The following is an 18,849-nucleotide window of genomic DNA, read 5'->3' on the forward strand; positions in this document are numbered from 1 at the left end:
GCATTACAAAAAATAAGAACAAGGAAAGAAAAAAGAACAAAGAAGAAAAATAATAGTAAATATATACCTCACTATTGCGATCCCCAAACCCTCCTATTATCATGTGATTACAACTGAGATCCTCTACAATAATAACTGAGAAAAATGTCTAGAAAGAGGAGAGAAATAACTAGGCTTGGTCAATACCCTAGACATTCGGTAAAATTCAGTTTGTGATTATTTGAGCATAAAATTATCTGTATGCCCAAGTAAGACAAAAAATATATTCGGTCCGTCTGATTTTTTTTTTTTGGTATTTTTGGTGTTTTTTGCGTTTTGGCCTGCAGGGGGTGCATTTTTCAAGCTAACAGCTGCGTGTGTAAGCAAGCTGCACATTTTTAAAGACACAGGCACCAGACTTTCAAAGTGGCTCCAGGAGACCCTCCTGGTAATAGCATCCAGGCTTGGTGAACTTTGCTTCTGGGGGTTCAATGTTATGGGCCCCCAAAAGGCATATTTTGTTTCCCTGCTCCTGCAGATGAAGCCTACTGGTCGAGTTCTCTCAGAACTCTCTCAACGCACCCCTTGCCGGTGTGAGTCTCCTGAAAGGAACCAGCCAAATTTCATGGAGGACCAGGGATTACAACTGATCTCCAGGAGACAGAGCTCAGTTTCCTTGCAGAAAATGGCTGCTTCAGAGGCTGGCGTTACATCCCACTGAGGTCCCTCCAGCACTCTTTTTTTTTATAAATTTTTTTATTGTATAGAATATTCACACATTTGTTACAATCAATATCTTCATTCCTCCAGCACTCTCTAAGGCCCCTTCCACACATGTAGAATAATACACATTCAATCCACTTTCACAATTGTTTGCAAGTGAATTTTGCTATTCTGTGCAGTAAAAATCCAGCTTCAAAGTGGATTGAAAGTGCATTATTCTGCATGTCTGGAAGGGGCCCGAGCCCCACCCCTAAATCTCCAGAAATTACTGGACACAGAGTTAGCAACCCAACTGCAAGGAGAAAACTTGCCAGTTGCTATGGCAACCATACCACAGCAACTTGGCCAATCGATGTATTCACCGCTCCACGAGCCTGCCTTGTGCTTCCAATCTATGGTTCAGTACTTGATTAAGGCTCTGTCTACCGGCGTCTGCTCCTCTGACCGGAAAGCGTCGTCTTTACAGGTCAACTGAAGCAGGTTTGGAAGCGTTCGCGGTGCCTAGTGGCTGTACTGGTCCTCTCAGGTACCCGTAGGCTCTCCCAGGCCCTTGAGGCGGAGAAGAGGAACCGGGGGAAGGGGGGGGGGCGACGCGCCAAAATATGCAAATGAAGCGTTGACGACAAAGTCCGCGGGTGGGGGAAGAGGATGGAACTCTGCAACGTCACGGGGCACCGTGGCCAATCCGGAGCGACCGCGCGCCCGGCGGCAAATTCAGATTAGCGCGAGGAAAGGGGTTGGCGCGAAGGAGGAAAAGCGCGCCTGTTTTGTCCTTTTGTCTCTACCGTCTCTTGCAGTTTCTTCTGGTCCCGCTGACCGTGGTCTCCATGGCGACCCCACCCAAAAGGAGCCGGGCCGAGCGCATCAAGAAGATCGCCATCGAAGGGAATATAGGTGAGGGGAAGAGCGGCTGAGGCGCCTTCCGTGGGTTTTTGAGGGACGGGGACGAGCTGGTTGAGGCGAGAGGAGAGCCTCGCATGGAGATTCCGCCCTTCAACGGGCCAGGGAACTCAGACCTGGCACCCTTGCACGGCGTGGCCTACCTCGCAGGGTTGTTGTTTGGGCACCATTGGGAGAGGAGGGCCACGTAGGAGGAAGGGCGAGATGAAAAATGTAGCAGAGAAAAGGGCAAAAACTTGGCTGGGGAGTCCCAAGTTTGGAGGCACTGCAGTCCCCCCCTTATTTCCCCCCTCTATGGGATTTTTAACCTTTTAAAGTGCTCAAGATGGCCCCTTCCTCCCTCCCTCCTTCCTGCCCCTCCCAAAGAGATGACTGGGGACCGATTCTGACTCTTAACACTTACTTGGGAGTAAGCCTCATTGGGTAGCTGAGTACAACTGTGTTAGGATTGCTCGGTTAATATGAATAGGGATGTTTCATCCAATTCTTGGGCAGCAGACGCACTTGGATTCTGAGCTGGCCAAATACCTGTAAAATCAAAACTGGGAATGATTTGTGCCAAGGGTCCTTAAATAGCAGCAGTAAAGAGGCTTAAACAAAGGGCTCCAAAACCAATAGAGGGAATCAGGCAAATCTCCCCGAGAAGGGAGTTCCAAACTTTTCACACCATGTCCCAGAAAGTCTTCCTGTCCTTTCCCCTATGGTGGTTGCTTGCTGTTGGTTAGGAGACCCTGCATCATTCTACAAATACAGATTGCTGGTGTGCATTTTTAAAGTTATGACTCAAGGATGCTTCATGTCTTTTGCTTAATGCTCTGTCTCTTGTAATTTGTGACGGCATCATTTGCTTGAGTGCCTCCACAGGTTGGTGTTCCAGTTTTTCCAGTTTCCTCTTGAGAGCTGCCTGGCACAAATATTAAGAGTCATAAAGGCTATTACATTACAAACTATCGCCATCATTGGTGGCTCACATGGAGGAAATGCTTCTTGCCTCCAGTGCTCCTTAAATGCTAAGATCCTGGGATAGCAGGTGTGTGGGAGGCAGAAATGCAGCAGGGGAAGGTCATGTTGAAGATGGAGCAAGCTTGTTTTCTGCTGCTCCAGAGACTAGGACAAGAAGTAATGGATTCAAAGTACAGGAAACAAAATCCCACCTAAACATCAGGATGCAGTTCCTAATGGTAGGAGCTGTTCAACAGTGAAATGCGCTGCCTCTGAGTGTGATGGAGTCTGCTTCTTTGGAGGTTTTTAAACAGAGGTTGGATGGCCATCTGTCCAGTGTGCTTCGATTATGTGTTCCTGCAAGGCAGGGGGTTGGACTAGATGGCCCTTGGGGTCTCTTCCAGCTGTATGTTTCTATGAAGGGTTCCCATATATGCATTGCTGCTGAATGAAAACAGCACCTGTTAAATTTCTACCTGATAATCAGGGGCCCTATTAGGAAATAATGGTTGATAATCTTGCAAACTACTGCTTTAAATGAACAAGCTTCATCATGCTTCGCAGGTGATGTGTTATCGTCTGAGGCCCTGCTTCAGGTGCCACTGCCTTCTGTAGTTAGGCAGGTAGCAACCCAAGAAAGGGCTTTCTTGGTCATGGTGTGAAAAGTTTGGAACTCCCTTCTTAGAGAGATTTGCCTGTTTCCCTCTATTGGTTTTGACGTCCTATGTGCAAGTCTTTTTATCGCTGTTATGAGGATCCTAATCAGGCAGCATCAAAATGTCTTGAATAATAACAGTTGAGAACAATGTTTGCCCTCTTCAGAATATTATAAATTGCCCCGGGACCCCCAGCGTGGTGCCCGTGAGTGGCATGGAATCCACCAACACTTTTCTTGGTGCCCACCAAGTGATTGTAGAAAGCGAGTGGGGTCTGGTGGGCCGTTTGCCCGACTTCCGAGCAGCCGCTTCAGACTTGATTGACTGCACAGATGTTTTGTTTCTTAGAATCTTGCTTTAGCAGAAGCGGCCACAGTGGCACAAAGATCTTCATTGTACATCTGATATTAAATTGTGGCAGCCATGTCGTGGCTGGCTGCACCTCCTGCTGTACCCATGTCGTGGCGGCTCCTACCACACTGTGTCAGGATCCCACATTTTCAAAAAGGTTTGGGACACCTGAGCTATCCTAAGCCTCTGAAATACTGTGGTACGTGCCTTCTAAACGTGCCTTCTAAGTGTGTTTGAACTGCCTCAAACCTTTTAAAATGAAAATGTTTCCAATTAATGTTTAGTTTATGTCCATGGTAAGGGACAAACCGGCATCACGCTTCTTTACAAGCATAAACCCTTCCCTCAACAGCTGCAGGCAAGTCTACCTTTGTGAATATTCTCAAACAAACCAAAGAAGAGTGGGAAGTCGTTCCGGAGCCCGTCGCGAAATGGTGCAATGTTCAGGCTTGCCAAGAGGACTGTGAGGTATGGCGTGTGGGTTTTACATGGTCGTATTATCTGGGCGGGGAGAAAAGTCCACTCTTTGCAGTGCAGGGCCCCATACACTGTGGAGTGGAACAAACAGGCAAAAATACCACGTCAGTTGTGGTCAGTTGCTGCAGTTTTATCTTGCAGCCTGTGCAGTCCTGTTGGCTTCATTTACTTAGATTAAACATACGCAACCCCCATGTACCTGTGTAGCTCGTGCATCTGTATTTGGCTTAACCCAGCATTTGAAGAAAATCTGATTTCTTGATTACATCCATTCCAAATTGTTCCCTTCTGAGTTCAAACCAAGCTTTTCCCAGCTGATGTGTTTGCCACCTATAACCTCTTCCTGGTATCTTTTTTAAAACCAAGTTTGTACATAGAAGAAGAGGAGTTTGGATTTATACCCCACCTTTCTCTCCTGTAAGGAGATTCAAGGTGGCTTACAAGCTCCTTTCCCTTCCTCTCCCCACAACAGACACCTTGTGAAATAGGTGGGGCTAAGAGAGTTCAGAGGGAACTGTGACTAGCCCAAGGTCACCCAGCAGGAATGTAGCAGTGCGGAAACACATCTGGTTCACCAGATAAGCCTCTGCCACTCAGGTGGAAAGGGGGGAATCAAACCCTGTTCAACAGATTAGAATAGCCATTTACCTATGGTAAGAGTTTCCTCCAGAAAATTAGGAAAGCCCTTCCTTTTTTTCAGGGAACAAACAACTTTAAAAAAGATGTGTGTGGCCTGGCAGGTGAGGGAAAATTTATCCTAATCAGTAACTTACTTTGATTCTCAGCTTCCCTTCAATCCTCTGCTGCTGCTTTGATTTGGAGAAGTTTGGCTGCAGTGGGAAATAACTGTCAAGCCAAAACATATGGGTCCCTGGACTCTGCTTTTTTCAAGCTCGTGACCAGCCATCAAAACAAAATGCAGAAGTAAAAGCACAAAAATAAAAATGTAAATTGGGTTACTTTTTGCAGAATGGCTTTATTTGCATAACTGCCCCAGACAGAACATTTGTTTTCTGGCTATAGTCTCTGCTTCTTCATTCAAAATGGGCATTGCCCATGCTCATGTAACTTTCCTATAGCTGCAGCTAGATTCCAGCTCAGTGGCAACTGAGACAAGGATTTTTGAGGCATAAGCTTTTGAGAATCAAAGCTTTTTTCGTCTGGTACAAGTAGGAATGGAAATCCCAGAGCCCTTATATCCCTGTTCGTTTGTTTCAAAGCAAACAACAAAAGAACCAGGAAAACCTTAAAATCCATCAAGATTTAAGCAAATTTTAATCAGAAATTGCTTTTCATAACATCACTGTCTTTAACTGGCACCCAGTCTGCCCTCTAGTGGTTGGTCGAATGTGTTCTGAAAATAAAATGAAGGCAGGGAGATAGTGATCAGAAGTTGTGCCATTTTGTTAGAGCTTCCTTGAGAATTGTGAGGGTATTGTTAAAACACACAGTGTATGGCTTGTTTTTGTTCCCCAAACAGGAGCTGACAACCTCTCAAAAGAGTGGTGGCAACTTACTCCAGATGATGTATGAAAAGCCAGAGAGGTGGTCCTTCACCTTCCAGACTTATGCCTGTCTGAGCAGGATCCGGGCGCAACTGAAATCTCTTGACGGGAAGCTCAAAGCCGCAGAGAACCCCGTAGTTTTCTTCGAGAGATCCGTTTATAGTGACAGGTATATTTCGTCTTGTGTGAATACTTTCCCCCTGCACCACTTGTCTTTCCATGTTGCTCCTTGTCCCCTTTTTAGATTTGCCAGACAAATACGATCCTCTTTAAAAACTTTTTTTAAAAAAATTATTGTATCATTTGAGTTTTACAGTTTATAATAATTCCTTCTTCATACGTTTTCAAACAATACATTTCCCCCTTTTCTCCCTCCCCCCCGTTTCATCTTCCTCATAGTTTTGTCACACAAACAGCAGTAAGTTCATTCTCTGTAGCCTCTTCTCCCATATTCCTTCATTGACTCAAGCTTCTTTCATCCAGTCCACATTATCCATATCTTCAAAATTTCATTCTGTTTATCTTGCCACGTCTTATTTTTGGTTAATATATCGAAAATATCAAGTGTCACTTGTTCCCAGATATATTCTAGCCATTTCTGCTCTTTAAAAATCTTAGAAATGTGTTCTTGACACTGGGATGGGATAGGGCACGTTTTACAGTCTTTGAAGAAAAACAAGCATGGGGAAAGAACTGCTGGTGAGTTTGAAGCTGCGATGCTCACTGTCTTGGTTTCTGTTCAGTTATTCTGTGGAAGGCAGTAGATCTGATATCTTTGGGATGGGATGCCCCCAAGGAGTGGCTTCTACAGACCTTCCAAGCAGTCAAATTGCCATCACACAGTTGAGCATCCCGTGGGTTAAGTGCTGAATTAAAAGTTTGTAGATGTGAATGTTTTCCTACGAGGGGGAAGTTTTAACACCTGCTGTGTTGGTTTTAGCACAATAGCACAATTCGTTGTATTTTGAACACCTGTGAAATGTCGGTTTAGTGCAAATAGTACTATATATTTTATTGTTATCGTATGTATTTTAATGTTTAAATTTTTAAACCGTTACACTGTTGGGATTGTGTTGTGACCCGCCCTGAGCCCTGTGGGGATAGGGCAGGATAAAATAAATAAATAAACAAACTGATGCGCTGAATGTGCAGGGAAGGAAAGTGGTTGTGTAGAGAACAAGGAAAGTGTTTTAGCTTGTTTGCAGTGCTTAACAGCCTTACACTTGGGTGCTGTGTGGTTTCTGGGCTGTATGGCCTTACACTGTTTATTAACTTATCTATTGTACCACTTTAATTCCATTGATTTGGTAGTCCAGGTTAGTAAGCTTTCCAGCAGAGGTGGTCACTTTGATTTGGGTGACATTAATGATTGCATGCATTAAACGAAAGGGATGTTAAAGGAGGAAAAAGCATCTAAAAGTACCTGCCATAGAGAGAACCATTTCTGAGTGGCATAAAATCCCAAACGTTTCATTTGCCATTGCGGAAGGCCCTGCCCGGAGGAGGGCCAAACCTAAGGAGAAAGCTGTCATGGCGGGCAGAATCCTGGGTCCAGGCCCAAGTGAAGTCATGCTTTTGACCCTAGAAGGTATAAGATGCCTGGGTTCACATCAGGATAGATCAGCCACTATTGCAGTGCTCTGATACGAAGTGCAATTTTGAGCATTAACGCAATTACGGAGCTTGGATTCTCCCTGCAACCCCCAGTTTGAGATGTGAAAATCTACATCATCTGACCACCCTTCTAAAAAATGTGACATGTGGAAGGCGGATGGTAGATCAGGAAGGAGCCACAATGCTAAGCAGTTCACAGAGAAATAAGAAGGTACCTCAGAATTTAAAATGCTTTTAGAAGGCCCTGTGCCCAAAGGGAAGTTATTCTATAACTGTAGGAGAGTTACCCTATTGCTTTGCCACCCACGGTCTGGTGATAGGGTTATCATTTCTTTTGATTTGTGCTAAAACAATTGAGACTGGGAAGGGCAGCCATGAAGGAGCTGGAAAAGAACCTTAAATGGATAAGAACATAAGAACTAGCCTGCTGGATCAGACCAGAGTCCATCTAGTCCAGCATTCTGCTACTCGCAGTGGCCCACCAGGTGCCTTTGGGAGCTCACGTGCAGGAGGTGAAAGCAATGGCCTTCTGCTGCTGCTGCTGCTCCCGAGCACCTGGTCTGCTAAGGCATTTGCAATCTGAGATCAAGGAGGATCAAGATTGGTACCCATAGATCGACTTCTCCTCCATAAATCTGTCCAAGCCCCCTTTAAAGCTATCCAGGTTAGTGGCCATCACCTCCTCCTGTGGCAGCATATTCCAAACACCAATCACACGTTGCGTGAAGAAGTGTTTCCTTTTATTACTCCTAATTCTTCCCCCCAGCATTTTCAATGGATGCCCCCTGGTTCTAGTATTGTGAGAAAGAGAGAAAAATTATCTCTGTCAACATTTTCTACCCCATGCATAATTTTATAGACTTCAATCATATCCCCCCTCAGCCGCCTCCTCTCCAAACTAAAGAGTCCCAAACGCTGCAGCCTCTCCTCATAAGGAAGGTGCTCCAGTCCCTCAATCATAGGATGTCGTTGGCCACCAAGATCAAATTAATTCATGCCATAGTGTTCCTCATTAGCAAGTGTGAAAGTTGGACAATGAAAAAAACGGATAGGAAGAAAGTCGATTCCTTTGAAATATGGTGTTGGAGGAGAATTACACAGGTGCCGTGGACCGTCAAAAAAACAAGTCAGGGGGTTCTAGATAAAATTAAGCCTGAGCTTTCCCCAGAAGCTAAAATGACTGACCTGAAGCTATCATACTTTGCTCATATTTTGAGAAGACAAGACTACCTGGAAAAAGCAATAACGCTGAGAAAAATCAAAGGCAGCAGGGAAAGAGGTTGACCTGACATGAGATGGATTGACTTTATAAAGGAAGCCACGGCGTTCATTTTGCAGGACTTGAGCTAGGCTGTTAATGGCAGGATATTTTGGAGGACGTTGATTCCTCCGAGAGTCAGAAGCAACCTGATGGCACTTAACAAAACAATCCGGCGACTCTGATGTGACCAGCCCCGGAGATCCATCCAGCTTTTTATCTTTCTGTCCTTTTCACCTCTTCCCCTTTCACGATGCACAGTTTCTGAAAGAATCAACTCAATGCATGGCAGCTGTGAAAAAGGCAAACTCTATGCTGGGGATAATTAGGAAAGGAGTTGATAATAAAACTGCAAGGATTGTCATGCCCTTATATAAAGCAGTGGTGCGACCGCACTTGGAGTCCTGTGTCCAGTTCTGGTCGCCACATCTCAAAAAGGATATCGAAGAGATAGAAAAAGTGCAGAGAAGGGCAACGAGGATGATTGAGGGACTGGAGCACCTTCCTTATGAGAAGAGGCTGCAGCGTTTGGGACTCTTTAGTTTGGAGAGGAGACGTCTGAGGGGGGATATGATTGAAGTCTATAAAATTATGCATGGGGTAGAAAATGTTGACAGAGAGAAATTGTTCTCTCTTTCTCACAATACTAGAACCAGGGGGCATTCATTGAAAATGCTGGGGGGAAGAATTAGGACTAATAAAAGGAAACACTTCTTCACGCAACATGTGATTGGTGTTTGGAATATGCTGCCACAGGAGGTGGTGATGGCCACTAACCTGGATAGCTTTAAAAAGGGCTTGGACAGATTTATGGAGGAGAAGTCAATCTATGGTTACCAATCTTGATCCTCCTTGATCTCAGATTGCAAATGCCTTAGCAGACCAGGTGCTCAGGAGCAGCAACAGCAGCAGCAGGCCATTGCTTTCACATCCTGCATGTGAGCTCCCAAAGGCACCTGGTGGGCCACTGCGAGTAGCAGAATGCTGGACTAGATGGACTCTGGTCTGATCCAGCAGGCTAGTTCTTATGTTCTTAATGCAGGATTATATCGAACTCAAAAGTACTCTTTTTCTGTTGTTGTTGTTAAGGTACATCTTTGCGTCCAACCTGTATGAGTCTGACTGTATGAATGAAACCGAATGGACTATATACCAAGACTGGCATAACTGGATGCATGAGCAGTTTGGATCTGGTCTTCAGCTGGATGGCATTATTTATCTCCGAGCGACCCCCGAGGTAAGAAATAAGACTTTGGCTGCAGCAGAAATTAGAACAGAGTACTGAACGTAAATCTTTCCCCTTCCAACGGATTGCGGAATACGAGCTTGCGTACCTGAAATAGATTTTTGTAGAAGAAGAGTTTGGATTTATATCCCACCTGTCTCTCCTGTAAGGAGACTCAAGGTGGTTTACAAGCCCATTCCCCCTCCCCTCCCCACAACAAACACCTTGTCAGGTAGGTGGGGCTGAGAGTGTCCTGAGAGGACTAGCCCAAGGTCACCCAGCAGGAATATAGGAGTGTGGAAACACATCTGACTCACCCGATAAGCCTCTGCCATTCCAGTGGAGGAGTGGGGAATCAAACCCGGTTCTCCAGATTAGAATCCACCCGCTCTTAACCACTCCACCACGGTTGCTCTATATATTAACCATTATAAGTTGTTTAGAAAATGTAGATCCCTTTGAAATGTGGTCCTGCAGGGGAATTTTACAGAGACTTGGTCGAGGCAGCCAAAATGATATTCAGTAACAAAGCCATAAAATACATCAATGGAAACATCCATAAAATAAACAAGTAAAACACCCTGGAGGGACATAAAAACAGCAACAACGCAGTTCAAGCAGAAGTCATAAAACTGTAACAATAAAACAGCCCTAAAGCAGGACTCAGGAGGGATGCTGGTTGTGAAACAACTGAAAAGGATGGGGTAAAACTTCAGTTAAAAATGGGGTGAAAAATTAAATGTTCTCACTGAGGAGGGGGGCAGATTGAATCTGGGTTACTCCCGCCGGTTGCTCAGGGAGTGAGACTAACTTTCCTGTCTTCCGCACCGGAGACGCTAGAGCCCGTTTTGTTTCCTGCCTAGTTAGGGAGCTCACGGGGGGGATAAAAGCTCTCCTTGACAGCTGTTCTTTCCCCCCCTCACTAATCTACATGGTCCTTCTCTCAGTCTGGCCCCTTCCGCACATGCAGAATAATGCACTTTCAATCCACTTTGCAGCTGTGCGGAATATCAAAATCCACTTGCAAATAATTATGAAAGTGGATTGAAAGGAGGTGATGATAGCCACTAACCTGGATAGCTTTAAAAGGGGTTTGGACAGATTTATGGAGGAGAAGTCGATTTATGGCTACCAATCTTGATCCTCTTTGATCTGAGATTGCAAATGCCTTAACAGACCAGGTGCTCGGGAGCAACAGCCGCAGAAGGCCATTGCTTTCACCTCCTGCATGTGAGCTCCCAAAGGCACCTGGTGGGCCACTGTGAGCTGGACTAGATGGACTCTGGTCTGATCCAGCTGGCTTGTTCTTATGTTCTTAAAGTGCATTATTCTGCATGTGCGGAAGGGGCCTCTGAATCCTTCCTGCTATAGCCCAAGGGAAGGCTCCTCTGACGCCTTTTCAGCTTCTAGAAGCCTTTTGCCTCCAGCGTGTTGTCATTACTTTACTGTTCCCCGTCTCCCCTCCTCCTCCCCCCTCCTCCCCCGCATTTTCATGGAAGACTTGGAAGCTTGGGAAGAACTTAGGGGCGATGGCATCCTCCCAGAAGAAGATGCAGACCTGATGCCACTATCCTCTCCACTTGGAAGGGAGCAGGTGGAGCCCTGAGAAGACAGCTAGAAAGCTGCAGCGAAGAGCAGCTGTGTTCACTATCTTTTGAGCTCTAGCGCATGTATGTTTTCTCCCGCCCCATCCTGTTTGAGCATAAGATATCATCATTTTAGAATGGTTGTCTATATGGAGCTATGGCGGGGAGGGGAGCTAGGCCAGCATGTAGTGGTTAAGAGCGGCAGACTCTTAACCTGGAGGACCGGATTTGATTTCCCTCTCCTCCAGATGAGGAGGCGGACCGGATTTGTTTCCTCATCCCAACATTCCTGCTGGGTGACCTTGGGCTAGTCACAGTTCTCTCCAAACTCTCTCAGCCCCACCTACCTCACAAGTTGTCTATTTGTGGGGAGAGGAAGGGAAAGAGTTTGTAAGCCACTTTGAGTCTCCTTATAGGACAGAAAGGCCGTGTATAAATCCAAGCTCTTCTTCTAGGAATCTGCCAGACCACTTTGAGTGCCTTGTGAGATAAGGTGGAAAGCAGCCAGGGTCAGGGCCTTCTCAGTAGTGGCACCAAAGCTTTGGAATTCTTTCCCCAGCAAGATTTTCCTGTCCCCTTCGGTTGCTGTCTTCTGCCAGCAGATAGAGACTTTTCATCTGTTCCATTTGACATGTCCTCAGTGGTCCTTCCTTCCGGATCCAATTGCTGTGTTTTGTGTCTTGTACATATTTTTAACTGTTTTCTTAATTGTTTTTGGGATTTGGGATAGGATCAGTTTTAATGTTTCTTAAATGTGGTTTTATTGTAGACATTCTCCAGATTGGCATCTGCTGTTCATGTGGAGCTGCAGGAAATCAAACCTTGTGCTCCATATCAAAATCTGCTACTCTACACTGTGCTGGCTCCCACAGGTGTTCTGGAGAACACTTGTGTTTTAATCTGGAGAACCGGGTTTGATTCCCCACTCCTCCACCTGAGTGGCAGAGGCTTTATCTGATGAGCCAGATGTGTTTCCGCATTCCTGCATTCCTGATGGGTGACCTTGGGCTAGTCACAGTCCTCTCTGAACTCTCTCAGCCTCACCTACTTCACAAGGTGTTTGGTGTGAGGAGAGGAGGGGAGTCTCCTTATTGGAGAGAAAGGTGGGATATAAATCCAAACTCTTCTTCTCCTTCAGTGTGAAGAGAATGTTCTAGCTTCCCGTCTTCCCTAGTGGCTTCGTGTTGATGTGTTTGGGGCTGTGGAGGGATGGGTGGAGGAAAGGGAAAGTGAGGATGGGGTATGAGTCTGAAATTGTGTGCATCGAGGAATGCTGCTGTAAATTTCGTTGTGCGTGCACAATGACAATAAAATGCTTTGCTTTGTGAGACCTGGAAAAGAAAGAAGGTTAGGATTTAAGTCCAGGTGCTGATCTTGTGGTTGATATTCTTTTGTACATTAAACATGCCAAACACTCCCCCTCCAATTGTACTGCGCAGCCCCAGTTTAGTAACACTTTCCTTTTGGCACTTGGAGTTTGAAATATTGTCTAGGCTTCAGTTACCATGTTTGCAAACATTCACTAAGTTCATTGGTATGCTCAATTGGGTCTGGGGCTGTGTCTATCTCCAGAACTCTTTCAACGTATTTGCTACCCCAGTGGTGGCGAACCTTTGGCACTCCAGATGTTATGGACTACAATTCCCATCAGCCCCAATTGGCCATGCTGGCAGGGGCTGATGGGAATTGTAGTCCATAACATCTGGAGTGCCGAAGGTTCGCCACCACGGTGCTACCCAGTATTTTGATTGCACACCAAAACTTAGCAGGAAATCCTGAACATATCAACATAAATTGGGGGAAGGGGCCGAGAGGTTTTTGGTTGTTGAAGTCTTTGCGTGGTAGTTCTGTATACACAATGTGAGAAGAACGCACACAGATGTGTCTGATTGTTTGCACTTCATGTTACGGAGGGGGGGGCATCTTTAAAGCATCACAAGACTCCCTCGTCGACTTTTTCTGCAAGAGATCCTGTTTGTTCTTTCTAGAGATAATGGAAAATATGCCTCACTTCACTCTGAACATTCTTTTCCGCTCTTGTCTCCTATTTTTAGAACTGCTTGAATAGGATTTATGTGCGGGGAAGAGATGAAGAACAAGGCATTCCTATGGAATATCTGGAAAAGCTTCACTACAAACACGAAAGTTGGCTTCAGCACAAGACGTTGCGGTAATTTTATCCTTGTGGTTGTCTTTTTTTCTAATATCTACCACTGTCATCACATGACTTCCCCAATGACAGAACTCTGGGGGCAACTTGAGATTTAGTGTGCAAATTAGCAAGTCTCTCTTTGTCTCAGAAAAGGTATTGGGCCCTGTACTCTTCCCCCCGCCCCCTTCCCCAAATGCTGAGAGACTTTTAGTGTCCTGGGCCTCTTTTTTTGAAGTACAGAATTGCTAGATTGCTAGTTTGGATTGCTAGTTTGGAGAGGAGATGTCTGAGGGGGGATATGATTGAAGTCTATAAAATTATGCATGGGGTAGAAAATGTTGACAGAGAGAAATTGTTCTCTCTTTCTCACAATACTAGAACCAGGGGGCATTCATTGAAAATGCTGGGGGGAAGAATTAGGACTAATAAAAGGAAACACTTCTTCACGCAGCGTGTGATTGGTGATTGGAATATGCTGCCACAGGAGGTGGTGATGGCCACTCACCTGGATAGCTTTAAAAGGGGCTTGGACAGATTTATGGAGGATAAGTCGATGTATGGCTACCAGTCTTGATCCTCTTTGATCTGAGATTGCAAATGCCTTAACAGACCAGGTGATCGGGAGCAACAGCCGCAGAAGGCCATTGCTTTCACATCCTGCATGTGAGCTCCCAAAGGCACCTGGTGGGCCACTGCGAGTAGCAGAATGCTGGACTAGATGGACTCTGATCCAGCTGGCTTGTTCTTATGTTCTTCTTATGTTCTTAGATATTTACCATCCTTAAATGTGGACTCAGATCCTAATTTTCATGAATGTTCAAGACCGTGTTATATCCACCTGTGAAGAACTCTTAGCCTTGGCCTATTTTTGTTTCAAATTCATCTGCTAAGTTTCTGTCTTAGGAGCTCTTTGCTTACATATGTATTTCTTGGCCGCGTCTTTTTACAATTACTTTCATAATACTGTTTCCAAGGCTGAAATTTTTCAAAAACATTCTAAATATAATTTGTGCTGGCTGTTTTGGGGCCTTTCTGGACCTTTTGCTGACTTTTGGTATTTTTGTTTGTTTTATGGGTATTTTTTGTCTTTACTGTTTTATAGTCTCCTGAGCTGTAAGCTGAAAATTCTTAAAGAAATGAGTTTTCTTAAAGAAACGATGGTGGTTTGCCATCAAACTGCAGCTGATGTATAGCAACCCCATAGGGGTTTCAAGGCAAGAGACTTTCAGAGCTGGTTTGCTATTACCTGCCTCTGCATAGCGACTCTGAACTTCCTTGGTGGTCTCCCATCCAAATACTAACCAGAGCTGGCTCTGCTCAGCTTCTGAGATCTACAAGTTTGGGCTATCCAGGTCAGGGCAATAGATTATTACTCCCCAGTAAATTACAGAAAAATCCCCCTAACGTTGCTATAGAGATCAGGGCCCTGCGGGACATACAGAGTTTCCGCAGGGCCTGTAAAACGGACCTGTTCCGCCAGGCATTTGGCCAGCCAGGATAACACCACACTTCTGTGATAAATATCTGGCCTCCTGTGGCTGCAAGAATGAGGAAGGGGAAACAATTTTAATCACCATCTGAATTTTTATAATTTATATATGGTTCTTAACTGGGATTGGGTGTGAAATGGATTTTAACTGTTTTATATAATTGATGGACACCGCCCTGAGCCCTTCGGGGAAGGGCGGTATAGAAGTTTAATAAAATAAATAAATATAGCATGTATCTTCTCTAGCTCTGTTCACAAGTAACAGTGAATGTGTGTACAGTCTGTGCTGGGCAGTCCTGATTTTGCCTTCAGTGGATCCTTTATAACATTAATTGATCCTGCCGTCCCCCCCCCCCCCCCCCAACTCTCTTTTTAGGAGATTGATTGTAGGTGCCATCTGTTATGTTGATTTAGTGTGCTGCGTTTTCATGGGGTGGGGTTTATTTTATATAGAGCCAAACTAATTAATATTTAACTTATTTTAGTCGTGATTTTATTGTGCTCTATTCATGTTTGTTGTTCACCACCCTGAGCCCTCCGGGGGAGGGTGGTATATAAATATAATAAATAAATAAATATTAAACATGTTGAGTAATTCTCCTGTTACATTCAGCACACGTATAGCTAAACGCGTGATTTAAACACCGTGTTTAAATCTGTCAGGAGTGCTTTGATTGTGTGTTCCTGCATAGTAGGGTGTTGGACTTGATGGCCCTTGGGGTCTTCCAGCTCTGAGATTCTAGGTACTGGTCCCCCGTTTCATTTATAAAGTCTTGGCTGATTGTTATGAACAGGTGTGTATGCATGGCTACGAAGGTAGTATATACATTCACTGTATCACAGGATCAGCCCTCCTGGCTTTCCAGTTTCCCAATCAAGATGTTAAATTTCTTTACAGAATGGATTTTGACTATCTGCAAGAGGTACCGATCCTGTCACTAGACGTAAACGAAGACTTCAAAGGCAATAAAGACAAGCATGAAAATATGATAGAAAAGGTAAGGCCCCCCCTCCCCAATTGGCAGAGAATATTTATTTTATTATACTTATACCCCACCCATCCCCGGCCATGACCAAGCTTGGAACAGGTTACAAACAACAAAACGCAACATGAGGAATAGACACTGAAATACAGCTAGAATATTAAAATCGACATTCCTCTTCAGATGGTGACAAAATCATATCAATACAGCCTATAAAGTCCCCGTTTCATAATCACAGAAGAAGAGCAGGTAGAGTAAGGTGTAAACTGGAAGGGGAGGTGCGCAGTTTGATTGCATCACCACAGACACTCATTGATATTTCAACTCAGCAATCCGCTTATGGTTGGTGGTAAGTGGTCAGGAGGTTGGCAAGATAATACCACAGCAACGGATGGCCTCGACGGAAAGCCAGGCGGAATATCTCTGTCTTGCAGGCCCTGCGGAATTGATTGAGCGACTCTTGTGTCAGCTGACAGAGTTCCACCAGGTTGGAGCCAGGGCTGAGAAAGCCTTGGTTCTAGTTGAGTTCAACCTAATGTTCTTAGGGCTGGGGACCGCCAGCAGATTTTCTTTGGAGGAACAGAGTAACCTCCTCAGGCAATGCAGGGAAATGCAGTCCTGAAATATTAGGGTCCCAGACAGCTCAAGGCCTTAAAAGACAAAACTAGCACCTTGAACGTGGCCCAGAATTTTTTTGCTTTCTGACTCATTTGGGGACTCACTGCTGTCTTCAACTTTCCCTAGCATTATTATCCTTTCCAGTGAGTCTTGTCTTCTCATAATATGACCAAAGTATGATAGCCTCAGTTTAGCCATTTCATCTTCTCAGGGGAGTTCAGCCTTGAGATTTAGTAACCTGTTTTTGTCCTGTCTATTAAGCATTAACAACAGTCACTTTTGGGTTTTTTCCCCCAGGTCAAAGAATTTTTGAGTACTTTATAGCTCTTCTACATATCAAGCCAAACCCAAGACTTCCCCTTCCTCCAAGGCGCCTAGTTTTGTATTGTCGAGCTCCGCTTCTGCTTCAGATGTCCAAGGTCAAGGTTCAGCTTTATTGAAGTTACTGAATTCGACGGTGAACTGTTATTTTATCATATTTATCTTGCATTCAGATTTCTTAAGCATAATGTTTGTGGAGAACGGTTAGGGTGTTATAGCATGACAAAGCAGAGTCCTTGGGTTCCTTTCTCGCGGCACTGAAATCGCTCGGTGAAAAGCCACTGGTTTTCTCAGAGCGGGTCTTGCGAAACATGGGGTGGAATCTGGGGCCCCTTCTGACCACTGGAGGCGGGAGCTGCCGTTTGCCCCGCCCACACGATGGATCACGCGCACACTCGATAACGTGGAAGTACTCGGCACACCGCTGTGTTGTTTGTGTGTGTTTCTGCTCCCACACACGCATGTGAAGTCAAAGCCTGTACTACTTCTAGAACTTATACAAGGGCAATGAATTTATGAAATGCCATGTGCAAGTTAGCAAAAAACCCATGCATTCCGGGATGAGTCTTTAACCAAACACTGTCAGTTTTTTTTAAAAAAAAAATATTATTGTAAAGCTAAGATTTTATGTGATTTTGCTTCTGCTTGCTTCTGTAAAAACACCTAGAAGTTCATCAGCATTCGCCTTATTTACTTTTTGTTCTGCAGAACGATGAGGAATCGCGTTCTATTTCTCACTGAACTTGACTTAATTCTGCATTCTGCTATCTTTTTTTTGTTTTGTTGCTAAAGTCGGGGCTCTGTGCAGAAAACTGCAGGGGCGAGAACAGATCACGAAGAATTCTCATTGCATTTTTATCCTTCCCTGTTTTAAACATTTTTGCATGAGCACTTAGCAACTCCTTTTCTTTGATGGAAACCACTGAGTCGTCCCAGATAACTTGCTTGCTAATGCAAGGTCATGCTTTCATTTGGTGCGAACTCTGAGACTGGCCCAGACGGGACTCTGCTGCAGCCAAAATCAGCCATGAAAAGGTTAAACCGTGCTTGCGTGGTGATTGGGGGCACAGCTGGCCCGGGAAACAACGATGAAAGCAAACCACTAATTGCTTCACCTATTCTGATGTTCATGTCGCCAAATTGTCCTAGTAAACCTAGAGTTGATCTGAAGTTTTTTAACAGATGCATATTTTTTAACCCTTTCCTCTTGGGGTGCTTGTTTGATCAGAAGGGAGAACAGCTAGGATGTTTTTTGTACAGATGCCTCACTTTCTACTTGCAGAATGTCGTTCGTTTGTAAACTAATTCTACAGCCGCCGAGTGCCGTAGAATGGAGTAATGATGATTTAAATCTGCACTTTTCTTTCTTTACATCTGAGATGTTTCAAATTACAGAGCAGACTCGTATCCCTCTTTAAGTGAGTATATACTGCATCATCTTATTTGTCCAGATGTACTTGGGTTTGGCCAACCCAGGGAGGTGTTTCTATTCTGGAGCCAGAAGGAACTTTGAAGCTGCCCAGGGGGGAGCTGAAGTTCAAATCTGGGTCCAGATGAGACCGCTTTAGCATCCGAGCGTTCTTCACTGTTAGCACTGACTTGTCAAAGCGTGTGTGATCATGTTTGAACCTGAAATAAATATAGGAGTATCCTTTTCGTCCTGTTCTGCTCCTCCCAAGAGTCACAGTCCTTCACATGTTTCCAGCTTGGGTGTTGGATCGGGCTGATTCCTGCTTTCCTGTTGAATTCTTCAGAGCTGCGGATGGTTTTTTTTTTTTTTGTATTTATCTTTTTTTCAGATCAAGCTGCGGGATGTAGTATTTGCAGCTCTTGTGCTTCGGGCTCATATTCTGTTCAGGCCTTCCACGGGCTTCATTGGCATGAGCCAGCATGGATTGAAAGGGCTCGGGGGGAAAGCTCAGCCGCCCAACTCTCTGCTTCCACAGATATTTTAGCTGCTTTGTGTGTAAATAGCCCTCAGTATCCAGCGATAGCCACCTGTTTGCCTGCTCCAGTCCCATAAACATTCTTTGCATTCCTGTCTGTGGTTTAAAGCTCACTTGTCAAGCG

The 18,849-nt window shown here is 44.9% G+C and overlaps 1 protein-coding gene across 2 annotated transcripts; it reads left to right on the top strand.

Annotated features, from left to right (window-relative positions):
* Positions 1-1,128: 1,128 nt before the first annotated feature.
* DCK (deoxycytidine kinase) lies at positions 1,129-18,435 on the top strand. Of its 2 annotated transcripts, none has more exons than XM_048482725.1 (8): positions 1,129-1,182; positions 1,500-1,596; positions 3,904-4,019; positions 5,509-5,702; positions 9,495-9,642; positions 13,271-13,386; positions 15,756-15,855; positions 16,756-18,435. In XM_048482725.1, the coding sequence occupies exons 2-8, from the start codon at positions 1,530-1,532 to the stop codon at positions 16,780-16,782; spliced, it is 768 nt and encodes a 255-aa protein (XP_048338682.1). In that variant the 5' UTR covers positions 1,129-1,182; positions 1,500-1,529; the 3' UTR covers positions 16,783-18,435. The 2 variants fall into 2 exon arrangements, with proteins under 2 accessions (XP_048338682.1, XP_048338681.1); XM_048482724.1 differs by having other exon boundaries at positions 1,144-1,228.
* The last annotated feature ends 414 nt before the right edge of the window (positions 18,436-18,849 follow it).

The sequence above is a fragment of the Sphaerodactylus townsendi genome, unplaced genomic scaffold (genome assembly GCF_021028975.2).
Source record: "Sphaerodactylus townsendi isolate TG3544 unplaced genomic scaffold, MPM_Stown_v2.3 scaffold_20, whole genome shotgun sequence".
Taxonomy (NCBI): Eukaryota; Metazoa; Chordata; class Lepidosauria; order Squamata; family Sphaerodactylidae; genus Sphaerodactylus; species Sphaerodactylus townsendi.

Coding starts and splice junctions, on each gene's coding strand:
- DCK (XM_048482725.1), top strand. CDS start 1,530: ATGGCGACCCCACCCAAAAGGAGCCGGGCCGAGCGCATCAAGAAGATC. Junction 1,597..3,903: donor CGCCATCGAAGGGAATATAG/GTGAGGGGAAGA, acceptor TTCCCTCAACAG/CTGCAGGCAAGTCTACCTTT. Junction 4,020..5,508: donor CTTGCCAAGAGGACTGTGAG/GTATGGCGTGTG, acceptor TTCCCCAAACAG/GAGCTGACAACCTCTCAAAA.